General features: G+C 38.2%; 1 protein-coding gene across 5 annotated transcripts in view; it reads right to left on the bottom strand.

The window, feature by feature from the left end:
• Positions 1–19491, bottom strand: part of ANKS1B (ankyrin repeat and sterile alpha motif domain containing 1B) — a 1001987-nt gene extending 982496 nt beyond the window's left edge. For all 5 annotated transcript variants that reach the window (XM_036891074.2, XM_036891080.2, XM_057486481.1 and 2 more), the window contains exon 1: positions 19292–19491. In XM_036891074.2, the coding sequence (XP_036746969.2) occupies positions 19292–19425 (134 nt within the window). In that variant the 5' untranslated portion in view covers positions 19426–19491. The remainder of the gene's footprint in view (positions 1–19291) is intronic.
• Positions 19492–20938: the final 1447 nt, after the last annotated feature.

Here is a 20938-nt window from a genome sequence, read left to right as displayed (position 1 = left end):
GTTCTCAGGCTCTTTGTCTGCCTCAACCACTGAGACTTTGCTTTTTTCCCAGAAATGCTATGATATACTGGTTCTCATAGCCTTAGCTCCCTCCTGACATATGACACTTAAGATGCTGTTGCCTCTGCCCAGTTTCAGAATTCCCTGACTTGTTTCTCACCATGGAAAATGGAGAGGTTTTAATTCCTTCTTTTCTTAACTTGTATCTCTACACAGTCTGGTCTCCAACCCAACCTGACTAACCTTAATCACCCACTGCTCCCCACAGCCCAGGGTGACAATATGGTTTAACACCACACATCAGAGCAACCTTTGAAAGGCTTTCTGTCTAACACTAGAGTCCAGGTATTTAATCTCTTTTTTTTTGTAGGCACCTTAAAGTATGTTGCCTGTCTCCAGAACATCCATTTACAGGTTTTAAGAGCTCATTTAATGGTCACTGAAAGAATACATGAACCAATAATCTGTAGGTATGAGTTGCAAAGAACATATGTTTACATTGACTGAATTCTGAGTTCTTTCATTCAGTCACCAAAACATTTATTGAAGTACTGTGTTAGGCACTGAAGGGCGGATATATAAAAGAAAAATCGACTCTTCCCTTAAATAGCTTAGAGCTTAATATAAGTCAGATATGTAAGTAAATAATTCATAGACTGATTACAGATTATCTCTACTCAATAGCTTAAAACAAAAAATCCTTTCTCAGAATTAACAGAAATAACAGTCTCAAAATAAAAGCATACAGAATGAATGAATGAGCAAATGAACAAACAGATGGATAAATGAGAAACCAAATACCAAACTAGTAAAGCTTTTTCTGGTTCTTAGGCAAAGTTGTACATCATGTAAATGAGAGTTTCATTATTCTACTACATTGCCTTTCATTTTCCTTAAATGTCATTCTCACTATAAATACTAATTGGTTTAGCATATAGAACAAATTAATCTGCTGGTAGGATAATTTTGTAAAACAACCCATGGTAAAAAAAAATCTTTTTTTCTAACTCAACTTTACAGATAATGGAGGTACTAAACACATCTAGCCCACTACTGTGTGCACAGACCAGAGGGATAATGGGCTAGGATGCATCGAACAGCTTCCCCAGATGTTTACAGCCAGAATACACCTAATTGATCAATGTTTGTGCTTTATCAGTTGTTAAATCATTTTAATGTCATGTTTGATTAGCACGTTCTCTCAATTTTAGAGCAACAGGCAAGGTTCCCAAGAAAAGAGATCTTAACTATATTCATTCCTTCTCCCTCTAAAAGTGTAAAAATACCAGTTACCAATTGAGCCAGCACAAAGGATCCCACCAGATTGGACTGATTTTGCCTCTATTTAACACCTTGTTAATTCATCATGACAATTTATTCATATTGCAGCTGCACTGAAATATCTGATGCTTCAACTGAGATTACCAACATTCCTCATGAGATGGAGTCATATAGAGCCAGGTCGGAACTCAAGCTCCATCAGGATTTATCTATGTGACTTTGAGCAAGATGTTTAACTTTTTTAAAGGTTAAATGTATAAGGGAGATTAACCATATGTAAATGGAGAAAATAATTGTTACCTCATAGGTTTGCTGTGAGAATGGATAAGGACATGATAAATCTGTAAGATGAGCACATACTGGGTGCTCAATAAATACTAGCATTCCCTTTCATGTGATATAAATTTACTGAGCAAATTATCTTACAACTCTCCTCTCTTTTTGCTTAATTTTCTTTAGCTCCCTCCATTTGGTCAACTCTTCATTAATTCTTTCATTTATTCAAGTTACTAAGAACATGAACTTAATACCACCTCTCCCAAAACATCTCCCAGACATCTCTGGAATCCATAGTGAAAAGTAGAAGTTATGGTTGCAAACTGTCCTGTTTGCAAAAAACCCTGAACACATTGCTTGCTTTTGTGTTAAAGTTCCTCCACCCACCCCACCACCCACCCGCCAATCTCTGATAATTTCCCAGCACTGAGGAAAGAACACTGGCCTTTAAGTCGGGCAGTCCTGGATTCCAAATCCAACTGTGTTGCCTACTTAGCCAAGTTACTAAATTTCTCTGGATCTCAATGTCCTATAAACAAATATATGTATGACAAATGAGCACAGTGCCTAGGGCATAACATGTACTCTTAACAAATGATTCAAATTCTTCTCAGCACTGAGACTGCTAACCAATCCTATGCTCTCAGTCAACAACTGCTCTCAAAGATACAGTCCAAACTGGATGCCATTAGCATACCCTGTTCCAGTTATTCACTCATCTAGTTATTCAACAAATAATTCTCTGAATTCCTTTTATGTTCTAGACATAAAATAACACATTCGTATAATACTTTAAAAGATAACTAAGCCAAGGTTTCAGGCCTGAAGGAGTTCAGGGTCCAGTGGAAAGGCAAACATGAGAACAAACAGTTACAACGCAGTATTTCTAAGTGCTAAAAATAGAGGTGTGTACAAGGTGAAGGGATGAAGAGAAGATAGAGATCAAGCAAAGCTTCCCAGAAGAGATGCTTATCTGGAGCGGAGCCTAGGAGGATGAACAGGACTTCACCAAGCACACGAGGGAAAGATGGGTATTCCAGGGGGAGCAACAGTGGAAAGCCCGCGCATGATGCCTGCTGACAACACCAACTACAGGAATCAGGCATGGCTGGAGGATGCTGTTGCAGAGGACTGGTGGAAAACAAAGCAAGCAGAAGGAACAAAATCACAAAAGGCCTCAAATGATACTCAAAAGACCTTGGACTTTATTCTTTAAACACTGGAAAACCACCGATTTCTAAGTCAGAGAGTAACATGTCTGAGAATAATTCCTCCAATGGCAGAGGAAGAAATGGGTTGGAAAGACTGATACTGGAAGTCTCCACTGCATGATACTGAATGGATGCAAGTGGAAAGAGAAAGAGTAAAGGGCAGCTCTAGAGTCTCTGGCTAAGATGAAAGGTGTACTGCAGTCCCACTAACACAGGGTCATACAAGCAGCAGAGCAGAACTCTTGGTAGAGATAATGAGCATTTGAATTTCATACCCCCTCTGAGGGGGAATGTTCAATTGGCCTTCAGGAATAATATATCTAGAGTACAGGAGAGAGGACTAATTAGAGATACAGATTTAGGATAGATACTTAGGAGTAATAATTTTTAAGACCAAGGAACATGCTTTTTAAAAGAAATGTAATTCATTTCAACTTCTCTCCCAACTTTAACTGAAAAGATTACAAATTAAAAACCTTAAATTTTAACCTATTACACATATATTAAATTTTAACATAAAAAAATGAGATGTCAACATATTTAATGAAAACAATTAATTCTTACCGCAGATAAGTATTTTATATTCACTCATTTATCACTTTTCTTAAGCAGTCTACTAATAAGGATATTCTCCTTACCTATAAAATGAATATACTTCCAAAATAACAGTTTTCATGGCAAAAAAATACAGCATGCTTCATCTTCTGAATAAACAATCATTTAATTTCCTGAGTAAATATTACTCATACTTTGACACTGAACAGAGTCCAAATTCACTGAAGGAGTTAAGAAATTTCTAAAATCCCAGAAGCAATATACCTCACCAGAGAATCTAGTCAAGAGCTTATTATAAAGGACTAAAAGTCAATGTCATACCAAAATTTTAAATAACATCATGCATCCCTCTATTTAATAAATTATTTCAAAATCAGGTCACAACTGACAGACACACTATCTTGGGCAGACAGGAGAGAGCAGATAAGCAGGGAAAATTTCCTTTTCTCTACTGAAGCATGTCCACCAACTGTCATATCTGGAAAACAGCCAAAATTAGCACTTTATTTGCAAAAAGAACAGGAGACTCTTGAAATATTAGCAGAATGTGGAATGTACAGAATTCTTTTAAGACTTACATTTGTGGATGTTTGGAAATAATGTTTCTAAGACATATTAAAAGCATAAGTCTATCCATGTAACAAGCTCCTAAAGCCAAGTATAGAGCCCCTTAAATCCTTGGGGATAATATTTACCCTTTTCTTCAAGGCTGTGAGCATCTATCAAGGGTAAGGTTCCAGTACACACTTCCAAGACAGATATCTGGCCCATATAGGTATTTACCTGAATTAGCCAAATAAGTTACTTGAGAAAACCGTGGTCAAACCTTACCTATTTCTCTGAGCCTTCTTTTCCTTATGTTTCCTAACCTTTCTATTCCTCTTTTCTCATAAGAGCATTTTCTAGTTTCCCCGGCCACAGGGTTTACCAGCAAACGCTGACACGGCTGAGTTGCTGAGGGAAAACACAGAACCACTAAGGAAAGAAATGGGAGAGAAAAGAGGGAGGGAACCTAAAAATGTCAACTAAAGAAGAAAGAGGAAAACTTTGGGGTTTTTTGTTTGGTTGGTTGATTTTATTTTTCCATGTGAGCTTGAACAGAAAATGTAAACTCTGGACTTTGTCTGAATCTGTATAAATTTGTACCTCTAGTTCAATGTTCTCAATTCAGATCAGGGTTCACAAGCCACTAAGAGTTCACCAAGCATTTTGAAATGGGCTTCTCACTGATCTAAAACAGATTTTTTTTAAACGTAATGGTAGGAGTAAGTATTATGTTCATAGCCATTAACCAGGGAAAAGAGAAGGGTAGGCATTCATTGTGAGTGATTTTGCTATTAGGTAGTTATAACATTACAAAATACCACTGTCACTTTGATAAGGTGCCCAATTGTATTAACACAGTATTTTGGCTCTTCAAAGAAACAAGGGAGGCATAACAGAGGAAATGGGAAAGATAAAGTGAAAAACGACTTCTGGTTTGGGTGTATTCTTTCAAGAAGTTCACAGAATAGTCAATAAGTTCTTTCCACATGTCCCTTCTCTGAGATTTTGCCCCCTTTTCCCCAACCATGAGGTTGGGCTCAAAGAAATCTAGTAGCCCCTTGTATGTACTACCTGATCCTTGTATGTCCCTTGATTCTTGATGCCTTGACTAAGTGGTCTTTCCACTTGGCAGTTCAACTTTTCCTTTATTCAGTGAGATTTATAGAGTCCTATAATCCCTTTTCCTTGTAAAGAGCAAGCAAGCAAGACATCCAGGGAAGGCCACATTAGACGTGATCTTGTACTCTTTTCCTCAACTCCTTTCATCACAGAAACAACATGTGAATTACACTGCTGAAAAAATAGTATCTGTCAATCCCAGATGCAAGAGTTCTGGAAGGATTTTGAAGGGAATAGGCAGGATAGGTACCCTGTAGTCCTTTGTTTGGCTAATGAACATCTCAAACTGCAGAATTTAACAACCATTTCTAAGCCCAAGGATTCCATAAAAGTAGAAAGCCAAGAAAAAGAAACACTATGAAAAGGTCATATGTTATTAGAGGTCCTGCTGATGATGAGAAAAGGTAAGAAGGTACAAAAGGAGTAGGAATCATGATCTCTTTAGAAAACCAGATGTTATCTTGCACATTAAGTATGTTGTTTAAATTCAGTCTTGTTTTCCCTCTTAGGTAGTAAAACCAAAATTCTGATCATCTTTCTACTGAGCTTATTTTCCCAGACCTAGAAAGGGAGAGCAGCAACTAATAATACTGCCTTCTGTTTATGTTATCTTGAATTTGGCATGAAAAGCTGAATGGTCTTTTAAAGTACAAAATATAAGTGCAATGAATTATTTCTGAAATGCTCCTGAAATTTTTCTGCACTTTTGGAAAATAAGATGGGTATTTTTCACCTATATGAAGTGCTAACATGCTTACTAGACTAAAGAGTTTCTTTGGTTACATTTGTTTCTAGAAATTATAGATTCCTGGTAAAAATTTAAAACTTGGGAAATCCCCAGTATGAGTTACTTACTGTCCTGGTTCATTTGGAGCAATAGTCACTTTTATAAGAACTGTGCAGATTTACCATATTTTAAAATATACTTGGTCAATTTCCTGGCATAATGTTTTTGTGACATCTTGAAAATCATACTGGGAATATCATATAACAAGAAAAACCTACTTGCTGAAATTCTTATCTCTATCAAATTCTGCAAACTCAACCTTCTCAGTGAATGACAGTTACTATCTCAGGGCTTTCATAACTCTTTTTTTAACATTATCATCATCTTACTAAAATTCCTGAGAATACACTTCACTGACAATTAGAATAAAAACTTACAGCAAAACAGAGAAAAAAATACATAAAGATTTTCTGTTTCTCAATCTGAAGACCTACTATATATCCACAATGATACACACAAAATACAAAGCTCAAAAAAAAATGCAATGTAGTCACCAGCTTATCAAATTATTATCTTCTCTCCTCCAAAACACAAGGAAAAATGGTGTCCAGGAGAACTGCCACCCAGTACTCAAGCTTCAGTCATAATCTCCACATTACCTATAATTCTGCTTTGCCCATAGCCTTACTTTCTTCCAACATGGCACTGACTTGGAGAGCTTTTTTTTTTATCACCATCCCCACCACCGCCATCATCACCATAGATAAAAAGAAGACCATTATGCTACTCTCCTCTTCCACTTCTCTTCCACTCTTTTCCTCTTTCCTCATTTCCCTTCTCCTCCTCAATAATTTGGTTCCTAACACCATTAAGTAGGGTACAGAAAGGTAGGCATCCATACTGGAAGGGAGAGGGAAGCCACAGTGATCCAAGTGAAGTGACAGAGCCCCAGCTAGAGGAGGAGGATGTCCACACTGGGGGCAGCTCCGTGTGGGATGCCAGGGGTTAAGCTAGTTGAAGAGGGCATCCCCACAGAGGGGTACATGATATGCCAGTCAGAGCCTAGGCAGGGTGAAGAGGGTAGTGCTGGCAGAGAGGAACGTCCAGATATGGTTGTCAGAGTCTAAACAGGGTGAAGAAGACATCCACATGAAAGGGTGACCCAGTGCAGGAGGTTAGACCCCACGTAGGAAAGAAAGGGTGTCCCTCTGTCCATGGGAACTACGTAAGGAGTCAGAGCCTGAAAAGAACGGGAGCGTCTGTGCAGAACAGCCTGATGGGGCGGCAGAGACTGAGTGAGGCGAGGAAGACATTCACACAGCAGAGGGTATGGCAGTGGGAAGGAGGATGGGTATGTACCAGGCAAATTATCTAATAAGTAATACACTAAAGAGAACAAAAACCAAACAAGTTTTTTGCTATTGGAGAAAGAAACTACAAATATAGGAAGGGAGAAACTAAAATGAATTCTGCCTGTGGAATTGGACTGGAGTTAGAGATAAATCATTGTAAACTCATGGTTTTCAATAAATATAGATATAGGTAGATGTAAATGGATGTATTTCTGTGTGAATACATTTTTTCACTAATGAGCACACCTAATACCCAAATCTTAGCTTCTAATTACCATTTTTCCAATAAAAGGAATAATGGCTTCTTAGAGAAATGGCGGATCCAGGACTAAGGCGGGGAAAGATGAATCCTGGAACATTTTATGATGCCAAAAGCAAGAAAATGCTCAAAGAATGACTCAAAGAAGTCAGCCTAAAAGGACTTGAACTGGCTGAGTCTGGGACAATTTAAGCATCAAAATTCATAATGACACTAATACATTCTAACCCATGCAATAGAATAGACACCATGCATCCATACTTTTATAAATAAATAAATATATGAATAAAACAAAGTCTGATGAGAAATGGGATATTCAGACAGTTTAAATGCATCTGCTTACAAAACAGTTATTACAAGGGAAAAAGAGTAACTGTATAGATAGAATTCTGATGCTTTCACAAGGAAGTGATTAAAAGTGAACATTATGAGCAAAAGGACATCTCACCTGAAAGGATGCAATGAAAAGAATATAGAATCCTTCTGTGATATTGCTGCCAAAGGTGCATAACCGGAACCTATTTCATACTGAAGACTAAAGACATAGGACTACTAAGTGTAATGTGAGATTTTGAACTGGATCCCAGTGAAGTGCATTTTGGGACAACTGACAGAACTTGAATGGGGTCTGTTGGCTGTAATAGATTAATATTAATTTCCTAATTGTAGTGGTTGTATTGTGGTTATATAGGGCAATGTCCTTGTTTTTAGGAAATACAAACTGATACATTCTGGGGTGACAGGGCATTCAGTTGGCAATTTACTCTCAAATGGTTCAGAAAAAAAGTTCTTTGATCTGTATGTCAACTTTTCCACAAGTGATTATTTCAAAATAAAATAGCATTATAAAAAAACTTTAAAGAGAAATATTTAAGGATATATATAGCTCCATCTCACCTATTAAAGAGTTACTTAAACCTGACTTATGGTCAGATTCAGATCATATACTGATGTGTGATGGAAGGTGGGAACCAAATGCTGACAATGGACTAATTAAAAGAAAAGTTAAATTTGTGAGCTTTTTATTCCATGGTAAAATTAGATACTACTATATAGTTAGCTAATATCTCATGTGTACAATATTCAAAATTGCCTGAAGAGATTATTTTCTTTCCTCCAAAGCACTATCACTATGCTGAATACATAGTACAAACCCTCAAAATACCTGTCAATTAATAATGCTTTAAAAAGAAAGATAAAGAAAAAGCTTCCTGATAGGCTTATTAGGAACCCATTAACCTCACAGGTTATAGTACAGCACATATAACTCCAACAGAAAACAATCTCTTTCTCTTCAAATTAGCTTCATGAGTAATGTGGAGGACAAGAAGCAAATGCTAAATCTTTGGTGATCAGTATCTCTCCTAAAAACAGGCAGAAAAAAGTAATCACTATCTCTGGGATCAGAAGAAAAACTGGACAAATACATGACCCCCAATGGCCTGTCTTAGTTCTTATGCCATTAAAGATTTAGGTTAAGGCAATGTACCTAAAGAAGTTTTCTATGATAATGCAAATATACCAGAGTTCCCATCAAATAAAGACACTCATGAAATTGATACAATTATTCCTTCCACAGCCATTAATGTCTTAGTAATAGTAATGACAACAAAAACACTTTGAGTCCCTCTTATGTGGCAGGTACTATGCTAGTTTACATAAATTATCTTTTTATCCTTATAACTCCACAAGATAGATACTACCATCCTCACTTTATAAATAAGAAGACTGAAGTCCAGAGGAGTTAAATAGTTTGCCTAGGGCCTACTATCCATTCAATGGCAGAGTTTTCAGTCAAATCCAAGACTCAGACTTTTTCCATTACATTGTGTGACTTCTTTCTACTATGCCATTTGCTATTCCTGAAAGTGGAGATCTATGGAATGAGGGAGTAATGTGCAATTTAGAAAACTTTTTGTTGGTACAGAATAAAACTGAATGAGAGTTCTGGATTTCAGATAAAAGAAGCCAAAGAATGCCTTACACCAAGAAAAGAACAAGGGCTCAGCAAAGGGACAAAGGAGCAAAGGAAGAGAGGATGAAAAAGTCATAAGAACTAGTTGCCTTCTTCCTTGATTTTTCGACAGAGCCTAACACTAGATTTGACAAGGTCCCTGAGTTAATAATGAGCTTATTTAAAGACTATGAGCTCAGATTTTACTGGCTTGAAGATGATAAATCATAAAGTTCAGTAAATTAAGACTATGGTGAACACTTTTTCTCCTTTGGGTGAGGGGTAAGATGTGGGGAGAAATAAAGTGCACCCACATGGACCTTCGAGGACAACAGAAATTAGATAACATCAAGCACCCAAAACAATTTGGGAAAAACAGTTCTACCCTGTTTTAAAGTGAAAACAATGACTGACAAACATTCTAAAACATCTTTAGCTAACTTATTTTAACACTGTATTCAGACTGTCCATGTGCTATCAAGAAACAAATGTGAAGCAAAATATTGCCTATAATATGAAAGTATACCATGAGCACAAACAAAAATGATTGAAAACTACGTAGGAATTGCGGTATGTTACTACAATTTTGTAGAAAAGGCAGATTCTCCCTATATACTAAAAACATACTGGTATTTTCACACTTCAGCCCAGGATATACACTGATCCCTATAGAACAAGGAAGCAAGATGGCACAACAGAAAGATATCTGGGATTGGAAAGATCTGAATTTGAATCATGGCTCTGTCAACTACTAGTTTTGTCACTTTAGACAAGTTATTTGATTTTCCTACTTTTTTATCCCATATATAAATACAGTGATGCCATTAAAAATATGATTATGAAGACTTTGTAACATTGAAAACATTTACAACATATTAAGTGAAAAAATCAAGATTCAAAATGTATGCTTTAACTAATAACTAAACATACACAGGAAAAAAGTTGTTTTTAGCAATAGAGGTTAGAGGCAATTTTTTTATCTTTCACACAATGTTTTGAAACACATTCATGCTATTACCATAAATGAATAAGTAACACATGAAAAAGTGAAGAAAAAAAAGTCAGTGGATTTTCATACCCTTCAGGAGAAAGTTCAGACTACTGAGGTCAGATCCTTCCATCTCAACGTACCTTTTATCTATGTTCTATACTAAACTACTTAGAATACCCCCAATTATATTCTATATTTTCATGCATTATTATCAAATATACTCTTCCTTCTGCCTGAAATACCCTGCCACCAAACTGTCAGCCTGGAAAACTCCTGCTCATCCAACAAGATTCAAGAACCATCTCCTCTGTTAAATGTCCCCAGAGAGAATGAAGGATGCCCCTTGGGTTCCCACAGCATTGTTTGGTACTTCTATTACAGCACATATCACACTGTATTTTAACTGTTTGTTGACACACCTGCCCCATTATTCTACAAGCAGGGAGTAGGCAGAGATGATATGCAATGTTAGAATCCACAGATACTCAGTAAATACTTGTTAAAATAAATGAGCCATCATTCTTTGTTATCACTGTTCTTAAATGTCAGCTTCCCGTAAAATCCTGATTGACTCATCAGTTAGTGGATCATGGTTGGCTTGTTGCTTAATACGTTTTGATCTAATTACATCCTAATACACAGCATAAAACACACCAGTGGAAATACTTGTAAGAAATAGTTTAAACATTGGTCATAATTCTTCGCCTTGTCTGATTGTATCTTCAAAGTTCCTGTCAACCTTCAGGGTGACGAGCTACTCTGGTCACTGGACAAAGCAAGCCAGCAGGGAACAACTGTTGGGCTGCTCCCCGGCCGGAGGCAACCGCGCCAAAGAACATCCCTGTGTAATTCCTGCTGCTTCCCCCAAACACACTCCCACTCACTCCCATTCCATATCAACAGTAAAATAGCTGTACAAAATAGGGATAATTCTGTAAGTAAATAGAGCAGTTTTTTAGTATATTCAAAATATGAGATACTATATATTTAGCATATTATTATAATATAGAAAACATTTCAAATGCAGATTGGTAACCAGGTACCAAACAAAGACTCAAAGTGGCAAAACAGCAATTTAGGCAAAAAAAAGAAAGAAAGAAAGAAAAAACTTTAATGTGGAAGAATACTAGAAGGAATCTAGGGATCACAACTTCAAATGTCTCTGCCTATACAGGGAAACATAGGTTTTTGGAATAACCTAGATACTGAAGTCAACTTGCAACATGACATTTTTTTAAATAAGGAAATGCATTTAAAAGAATTTTAATCTCAAACCGCATTATACACTAAAGTGCTGATACAATTCTGTTCCATGTCTTTGTCACCTGTGATTATATAATAAACATGTACATCTAAGGAATAACTTCTGGAAATAGGCAAATGACATACCATATGCTGTTATCTAAGATGGGTATATGACAGATTTCCAATAAAAAGTTCTTTGACTAAATAGCAAAAAGAAAAGGCTTTTTCAGCATCAGCCCTATGCTGTCCCATTTCTCATGTCTCCAATCAAATTCCTTTCCTCTTCTACAGTATCCATCTTATAGGAAAGAAGGATAAATAACTACCTTTCACCAACCCCCACTTGCAAATCTGGCAAAATCGACTTCATCAGCTCTACTACAAGAACTCCGAAGCTTTATTATTCTAGCCTAAACTTTTCTTTCCTCTTTAAATGAAAATATTTAAAAAGCTTCCTCTTACTAAACGTCTTTATCAATCAATCACCCAGCATGAATTAACTGTCAGCTCCCACAAGCAGGTTTTGGTGGTAGGGTAAATTTAGGGAAGATGGAAGGGCACTGGGCCCAGGAGGTTAGAAGAGAAATTAACCTAGAGGTAGGCAGGAAACCTAAGGCGATGAAAGTAACTCTAAACTAGGTTTCAAACTCCAGTATTTGTTCTTCTTAATGTACCTCTCACAAAACCCATCCCAGCTCCACTCCTCACACATCTGCTTACCCTTAGAAGAGGAACAACTGCACAAAAACTACAGCCAAAGTGAACAAAAAGTCATTATACTGGAGAAGAGGCTTTCTTTCTGGACAAAGAGATTTGGGTAGGAAGGGTTAAAGGAAAGGTGTCAGGAGGAACAGAAAAAATATCAAGCAGGCAACAAAAAATGAGGTTGGCTGTTTATGCCCATATCCATCAGTGAAGATTTGATCCAACTTGATCAAAGAATGGTGACAAGTCTAGGCCAACTGTTTCAGCTCACTTAACTAGAAGTAATTAACCACTTTAAATAAAGCTGCTTTCATAACACAATAGACCCCAAATAGCTCTACAGCACAACTGAATCAAAGTTCCATTTTACAGAATGAAGACATGCTGTGAAATAAGAAAGCACTATTTACAAGACACAGATTCAGACATGAACGGTCTTTGGAGACTACAGCAGAAGAAACTGAGGAAAACAAAATTTATCCTTTGAGCATATATTTTGATCCATGCTCAAAAATCACAGTTTCAAGCCTCACCCAAGGTTTAACACAAATGTAGAATTTACTTGCTGTCCTACTGATGCAAAAGAAGAAAACTGGGCTCCGAGAAGAGTTCCTAGGTCTGTGTTACACAAGAAAACTCACTGGGCTTTCAACTGGCATTGTGCCACTGCCTGCCATATGGTTTACATGACCATGTCATCACACATATGAGAAAGAACTGAAACACAGTTGAGTCTTCTGTATAAATTCCTGCTTTTTCCACATATTAAATATTCTCTCATATCAATATATGATGAACAGTCAAAATCCAGCCCATTTTATTTAACTAAAAATAAGCTGCATTGTGTTCAAAACAGAAACCAAAGACACACTAAAATGCATCAAGCATTAAATACCTTCATGTTCTATAGATGAAATTAGTCCTTTCTAAGCCTTGATTTGAATTATGGTCAGCTTCCATTTCTAGTTTAATACTTAGGAAGAAGGTTTTATAATAGGCTCCTTGAAAGAATTTTCCAAAATGACGTCAAATGCATAATTAAGTAAATTATTTCAGTATATAATTGAACAAATTAAATTGTGTTCGCTGTCGCCAGAGAGGTTAAATTGCTGAAGTCAGTAGAGGCTCTGCTGAACACTGTAAGCTTCCACATTAATGTCAGTGAAGACTTTAATGCTCCACCTTCCATCAACTCTGAGAAACCACTAAGACACCCTGCAAACTGGGCAATTTAAGAACGGGCAGAGTGAGTAGTAGACACTGGCTGGTTCTCCTAATTCCCTGCCACACATCAGCCTCACAGTTTTGAAGAGGAGGCTGAAAGCCTGGCTTAGCAGAGAAAGAGGTCAGTACCAAAAATCCCTCTCCTTTCTTCTCACGCCCCATCATGCAGTTGGCACTGTTCACTCTGGCACACAGCTCCCTGAACACAATGGTGTGCTCACTGCCTCAAACATCATTACTATCTAAAATAGATAACCCACTTGCAACTTGACTATTTTTATAGATGTAACATTTTCACGCAGCTTAACTGCTCTCTTTGTGATTCATCCCACTTACCCAATGTAGTTTCCCTGGAAGTACCTTAGTATCAGAGTCTAAATAACCGCAATTGTCCAAATAGTTGTGAAAATTACAACACTTCCAAGTTGCCTGTTATCTCCTTGCACCTATCACCAAAAACTTCATGAACTAAATCCTGATCTGAAAAATTTATAAGCTCTTCTGGTGTATATGTCTTTGGTAACCAGAAGATATTTTTCCCATGCTTCCTACTCATCTACTTTCTCCCATGGGGGTCTTGAAACTGGATTATTAATGTTCAACAATAATTCACTAAATACACTTTATATAGTGCTCAATTCTTTACATCATTAAGAAATCAAATAAATTAGAGGCATTAAATTTTTTATTGCTTATTAAAATACAAGTAATTCTTAATCTAGACTCACTAAAAATGAGAAATAATTTAACATGCATTTAAAATGGGAACTATTTTTGTTCAGATTAAAAGGTAGTTGTGCCAAAGTTAGAGACTTTAAAAGGTTTTGCAGCTGTCTTGTGAAAGATATGTTAAGTAAAATGAAATCTCACATACAATATGGAGAAAGAAAAGGAAGCGGCAACTCATTCTGAGCACTGTGATGAGCCTCTGATGAGCTCAGATTTCTTTAAGAGAGAAAAGGGATGATGAGTACAAATAAAACAAACACAAAACAGAAGTATGTAACTGGAAAAATGCTGATGTCCCTTTCAGCCAAGTCTGGAAAAAAAAGAAAACAAAGAGCAGGGGGTATAAAAATTCACTGCTATGGCAGCTAATGTAACCTTAAGCTCTTATAAAATACAAGTAAAGTGGTGGGTGGTCTCAGACCACAAGAGAATTTCCTATGACATCTAACACTGCCAAATATCTGATTCTTCCCAACTTCTTTTTGCTTCTATGGTTCCTGGTGAGAATCATTTTCAAACCAGACAGGATAAACAAATAATGTTAGGAGCCTACTGACCCTCCAAAGAGACAGCGACCATAAAGACAGTTAGCTGCTTTAAATGAGTGTAAGTATCCAGAAGAAGAATTAGATACAAGGGGGTAGATGGAATGTGCATCACCATGGCTCACTACTAGAAACAAGCTGTAATAAAAAAGCCTGATTTGAGTGGAAATTCAAGACTTACTACTAAAGGAGTAGATCAATGGAATGCCATAAACAGGACATGGTATGAATTTAGAAAGGCGATGGATAAAATACCTCATAATCCTCTCACAGGTATATTGGAGAGAAGTGACTGAAGGAGAGTTCTATTAAGTGGCTTCAATGTTGGTAGAAATACCATGCATAAAGACTGCTACTTTTAAACTTATACTAAACTGAAGAGAGGTTCTTTAAGGATATACTGTGGTGTGTTGAATTCCAGTTATAAAAAACATGTTTATTAAATCTAAATTAAGTGATGCAGAGGAGAGAAGTTAATATACTGGAAAACCAACTGAAGAGTAAAAAAGATCTGGATAGATGACAAATATAGGTTAAAACAAATAAGATTAAATGTAATAGGAATAATTTAAATTTAATCAATTATTTTACAAGTACTGGATAGGAGAACCATGGCTTCACAAGTCACTGAAAAGAAATTACCTGAAAGTTTTAATTTAGTATCCACTCAATGTGAGCCAACGCCATTATACAGCTCAGAAAAACTTGTTCTGTATTAAGGTAGGTCTTAGATCAATAATAAGGAGTTATTAATTTCATTGTATCAGGTTTTAAGTAGCTGCTGTTTTATTATCATGACATACATACTCATTGTGGAGTATTAGAAAGCGTAGACAAAAAGAAAATAAAGATCACCCACAATTCCACTACTCAAAAATGAATACTATTTACATTTTGGTGTTTATTATTCCAGATTTCTTAAGGCACATTCTAAATGTTCATACACACTTATTTTCTCTTAAAAAAACTGGGTCATAACACTAATGCTATTTTGTAACCTGTTTGGTTTTTTGTTTAATCAACAGTGCATCAAGTTCCTGTATATTCTATATTGGTCAAATCATTTTGCCCATTTCTGCTCACTACAGTTTAAGAGACTCTTTACAAAACTGGAGATATACAAATAAGGAAAAAGATAGTGAAAGTATGAAAATATAAGCTTACCTATATCTACTGCCACATGACAAAAGGTTGCTGGAAAAGACAGTACTTTCATTTTAAAAAAAAGACTTATAAAACAATATAGCTAAAATATATGCATCTGAGGAATTATCCTGGCAGGTGAATTAGATTACTTTATATTGACTCATATAGCCAAATTAGTACCAATTGCTGGAAATTACAAGGAAGTGGATTTCAACTCAATAAAAGGAGTTTTTTGTGTTTTTTTTTAAATAATTAGAGCTGTCAAAAAAATGGGATGGATCTGGTCATTGGAGAGTTTAACAGGACTTCAATAACTAAGTGGTAAAGGTTGTTAGAGGTAATTCCTCTAGGTAAGAAGTTAGATTAAAAGACCTCGTTCTATTTGAAAATTCTGTAATTCTAATGGAAAGCTTACTACTGAAATTTATTCCCCATTCAATATGAAACAAATTCTTGGTAATCAAGACCTTCAGAAATAAAAGTCAAGTGCTTAAGAGCTGCATGAGAAATAATAACAGTAATGAGGAACACCAGGGTGCTAAATCCTTTGCACTCGCGTCATTATATTTCATTCAGTCCTTACAACCACCCTATATGATAGGTACTCTTACTCTTCCCATTTTATAGAAGAGAACAGTGAGGCTTAGAGAGATTTTCATATTTATTCAAGGTCATTCTTACTTCTTCTGAAAATTGCAGTGTCACCCAAGCACACTTGATTCCCCATTGTATACCTACTGCTCACCTAGTAGGTAATATGTAAATAGAAGGATCTTCAGAAAAGTTCTTATCTAGTAATGCCTCAAAGGGCAGTCATGAGATTTTAATTAGAAAAAAAAAATTAAGAATTTCTAAATTATTATTCATCACAAAAAAAGGGTTCAGATTAGACTATGTAAACCTAATACCTTTAACTTTTGTGAATAAAACAGATTCAATGAATAAGACAACACACAGTAAAGCAAATTTCAATCACAACTTCAAATCTTTGCCATTCCTAATTATGTGACCTTGGGCAAATTCTTAATCTTCCTATCTCTTCAATCCTTCACCTGTTGAAATTAGGATCAATCACTTAAGGCTCATATAGGAACTCAATGAGATGATACATATAAAAATTTAGCACAGGATCTGACACTATTATTACATAACACAAATAGTAATCAAGGGAAGGGGAAATGTGAAAGAACTGAAAAGAAAAACCTAGTCCATAATTGATTCCAAAATATTTAAAAATTTCAAAGTGTCATTATGTTTAGAGGGGAAGGGGTTACATTTCCCATCACCCTGTAAATAAATTTCTGATGGCAATCACTTGTGAAATAAGGTAACAACTAACAAAATTGTGCCTTCTTAGGAATTTCATATAGGCAAAGGATCACCCAAAGAATCCAAAGTCAACTATCATTTTCTTCAAAGATATTATTTTAGTTGTTTATTCAGTATAAGTAGATAAATGTAAGTTTAAAGGTTATTGGCTTTGATTCTGATTTTTATAATGTAGTTCAATCTACTCCAAGGAACATGTTTTTTAGTTTTATTGTTTTTTATGTTCATTCTTGATGTAGAGCCACTATTACTACCTATGACAAAACCAGCAAGAGAGAAAACATCTCATTCAGTTAAGTACATATGGGTCACAGTTTCGACATTTGATTTAATGTTTACCAACATTAAATAGTTGGTATTATATTCCTAAAATTTGACATCTATTGTTTTTCTAAAATAACATAAATGAGAAAGTATTTAAAAGATGCTTGTCTTTCAATTCTCTCACAAAAGTAGGTTTTTTAAAATACCATTTATCTCACTCAAAATTAAAGTTTTCACTGTTCTCAAAGACTTCTTTAGTGTTTTGCCAAAGGAACTATTTTAGAAACCTCTTTCAGGATATAGGTTTCCAACCATAATCATTTTTATAATTGATATGATCCACTGGCACTTAAAACTGAAATCAGATAAATTGCTTTTGTATAAATTACCTGTGACTAAGGGAGCTATAATCTGAAATATGTGCACACTGTTTGTGTTAGAAAGTACAAGGGAGCACACACATACGAATCATCACTTCTAGGACCTACTAAAAAAAAAGTCCCATAAATATTTATTGCTCTGAAGTGAACTTCATTCCAATAAAATATCACCGTCAACAAGAATAGATGATGACATATGGAGCTTTTTAAAATTCCATCAACTATTTTCCAACTAAATTCATTTCACCAAAATACAAATGTTTTCATTTTCCCGATAAGCCAGGTCTGTAATTAATTGCACTGTCTGACCACTACAACACATGAGAACCTATGTAAAGAACACAATTTTATCATCCAAAAGTTTGTATTAAGCACCAGTCAAGAGTAGTACAAAACAGTTTTTAAAAAACAAGAAAATCACTTGGGCTTTAAGAAATTTTTGCAAGTACAGTTGGGTTGCCTAAAAGATGTTTTCGGATGAAGATATGAAGGATGACTGATGCCTCCAAAAATATCCAGGGTAAAGTGAATAGTCATAATTTTGGAAACCAAAGAGCTTTCCTTGAATTTTAGCTGGTGAATATTCTTCAGGCTTCCTCCCTTCCAACTGATTTCATTTGTCCATCAGTTCAACTTCTAAATTCAGTTTCTCAAGTATGCAAATAAACCCTATTTCTAGGGTACTGCCTGCATAAAGACCTTGACATTTTAAAAAATGTCATCTTAGATTCTCCAAGCAGTATTAGTCAAACCTGCAACCTGCAACATCTTCATGTTAAAAGGCCTCTACTATATTCTATATTCCATATACACTATTCCAATCCCGACCTGGCATCCTTCACCCTGAGAAATAACACCCAAGTTTCACTCAGCTACGTCCAGGTAAATGAAAGTACTGCTGGAGCTGCCTGACCTGCCTCAAGTTTTACACACACCCTGCACTGATGACATCTCATCAGAAGGTGCACAGCACAGCAAATGCCTTCTGCAAAAGAGGACAGCAGCAACCGAAGGTTGTGGCTTTTGCAAGGTAATTGCATGCACGTAACAGCTTCTCTGCCAATTTCATTTATACAGACGAAAAACAGGCTGGGTTCTAAGCTGAAATATGTAATAACCATTGATGGAAAGCGGGCGGGTTGTCGGCGGGGGGGGGGGGCGCTGATTTTCTTCCAGCAACATTAGTACATGTACAAGTTCTGCACCACAGCTCAGAGAAAAGTAGCTACTGACGCATTGATGGAAAGGCTATTTTAAAATTACTCAAAGAATCTAAGGCATCAGGCTGACTGAGAGGCTCATGCCTCCTCTCCATACACACAGTCTGTTTTCCCACCTAATTTAAGAATGAATCGCTGGCAGCCGTCAGGTGCAATAACCGAGAGGAGGAGGAGGACGCATCCATCACAATGCCTAAAGAGGTATGCCAGCCCGGCGCTGCTGCCCGTCTTACCTTAGCAGATTAGACAGGGGCAGGGGTCCGGATCCACCGCCCAGGATCCCTCCTTTTCTGCCAGACAGGAGTTTCTCCACGAGAGCCACATTTCCAGTGCGAGCAGCTTCCAGCAGCTCCTGGTCCTTCCCCATAGTCTCTCAACGACTCTCTCGCAGAGTCCTTTCCCCTCGGGGGTCCTCCTCCCCGCCCACCCCCGCACCCCCAAATCCCGGGCCCTTCCCGCCCCACCCTTAAATAATGCAAGAGCTTCAGCACGAAGGGATCTCTCAGCCCCGAGCCGGGAACACCACTCTCTCGTCCTCTCCGGGGTGCAGCTTTTACAATGGGGATCAGACCATGTCTTGCAAGAGGGGCTGGCCGCGCTGGGAGCCGCGACGCGCCCCCACAGCCACTCCCCTGGATTCCCGAGGCCTCGCTCCTGCGGGCGGGGCGGGCGGGGCGGGGGCCCGGGGTGCTTCTGAGGAGGATGGTGAGGACTGAGGAGGGAGGAGGAGGCGGCGGCCGCCCTCCCTGCAGCGCGAGAGCAGCGAACGGCAGGCGGCGGCCCTCGCGCCTGGCGCCCGGGCCCCGCTCTCCCCAGCGCGCGCGGCGGGGAACGCGGCCCGCAGAGCTGCGGCTCCGGCGCAGGGGCCGCCGCCGAGGCAGGCGGGTGCGGACGGGCCGCGGAGGGCGGCGGCGGCGGGGCGCGGACAGGCGGGCGAAGGGCGGAGGGCGCCCGGGACCCGCGGCGGCTGCGAGGCCTGGCCCGCGGGCGGCGGGCGCGGGGGGCGTGCGCGCGCGGCAGGTGCGGCCCGTGCCGGGGGCGGGGCGCCGAGCGGAGCCGGTCCCCCTCCTGCAGTCTCCCTGGGGGAGGTTAACCGTGTGAGGGCCGGAGCTCTGCGGGAAAATCCTCCGCGCCGGGCCCGGGACGTGGTGGTGCCGGGCGGGGACCTGTCCGCGGCCGCTCGCGGCGGTGCCCGGCTAGCTTGGCTGGCGTTTCGCCCTTCCGCTTACCTCCCCGGTACAACTGAGGTCCGCCCTCGGTTAGAAAGCAGAGGCTTGTTTCATCCTAATTTCTGTGGCCCGGGTCACTGAACAGTTTGTGACTGACTGTTCCCAGTTTTTCTAGGGACCTTAATCAGCCCCATATTTCATTTGGGCTTTGGGGATCGTAAAATAGCAGGAAAAGGGCTCTAATTGAAAATTTCTCCTCATCCACACTGGGAAAAATATAAATGGAATGGATTAGAGACCCACTTTAATTTGCATATATATCATTAGGAATGCACTCTGCGTGGTTGGCTTGATTTTGTTAGACGCTGTCCTTGGCCACGGTGGAGAACACGCATTTGTTTTCTTCTGAAACTTCTGGGCCACCTTGTGCTTTGCCTTGTCCTTGGAATAGACTTCATAAATGTTAACTTGTTGATAATCGATTGAGAGGACAGGGACAAAACAGGCACCTTCCTCACAACAACCCAGTGAACTGGATGTTACTATAGTATATCCATTCTGGAAACGAGGACATCGTGACTCAAGGGGTTAATTAAATTTCTCAAGACACGGCACACAGTGACTGACTGAACTCTACCCCAGAACTGACTCACTGCAGAGCACGTGGTCTTCCCACTACACCTTATTGCCTCCATGAAAAAATAAAATGAA

This window comes from Manis pentadactyla, chromosome 10, assembly GCF_030020395.1.
Source record: "Manis pentadactyla isolate mManPen7 chromosome 10, mManPen7.hap1, whole genome shotgun sequence".
Classification (NCBI taxonomy): Eukaryota; Metazoa; Chordata; class Mammalia; order Pholidota; family Manidae; genus Manis; species Manis pentadactyla.
This window is presented reverse-complemented; position numbering and strand designations above follow the sequence as displayed.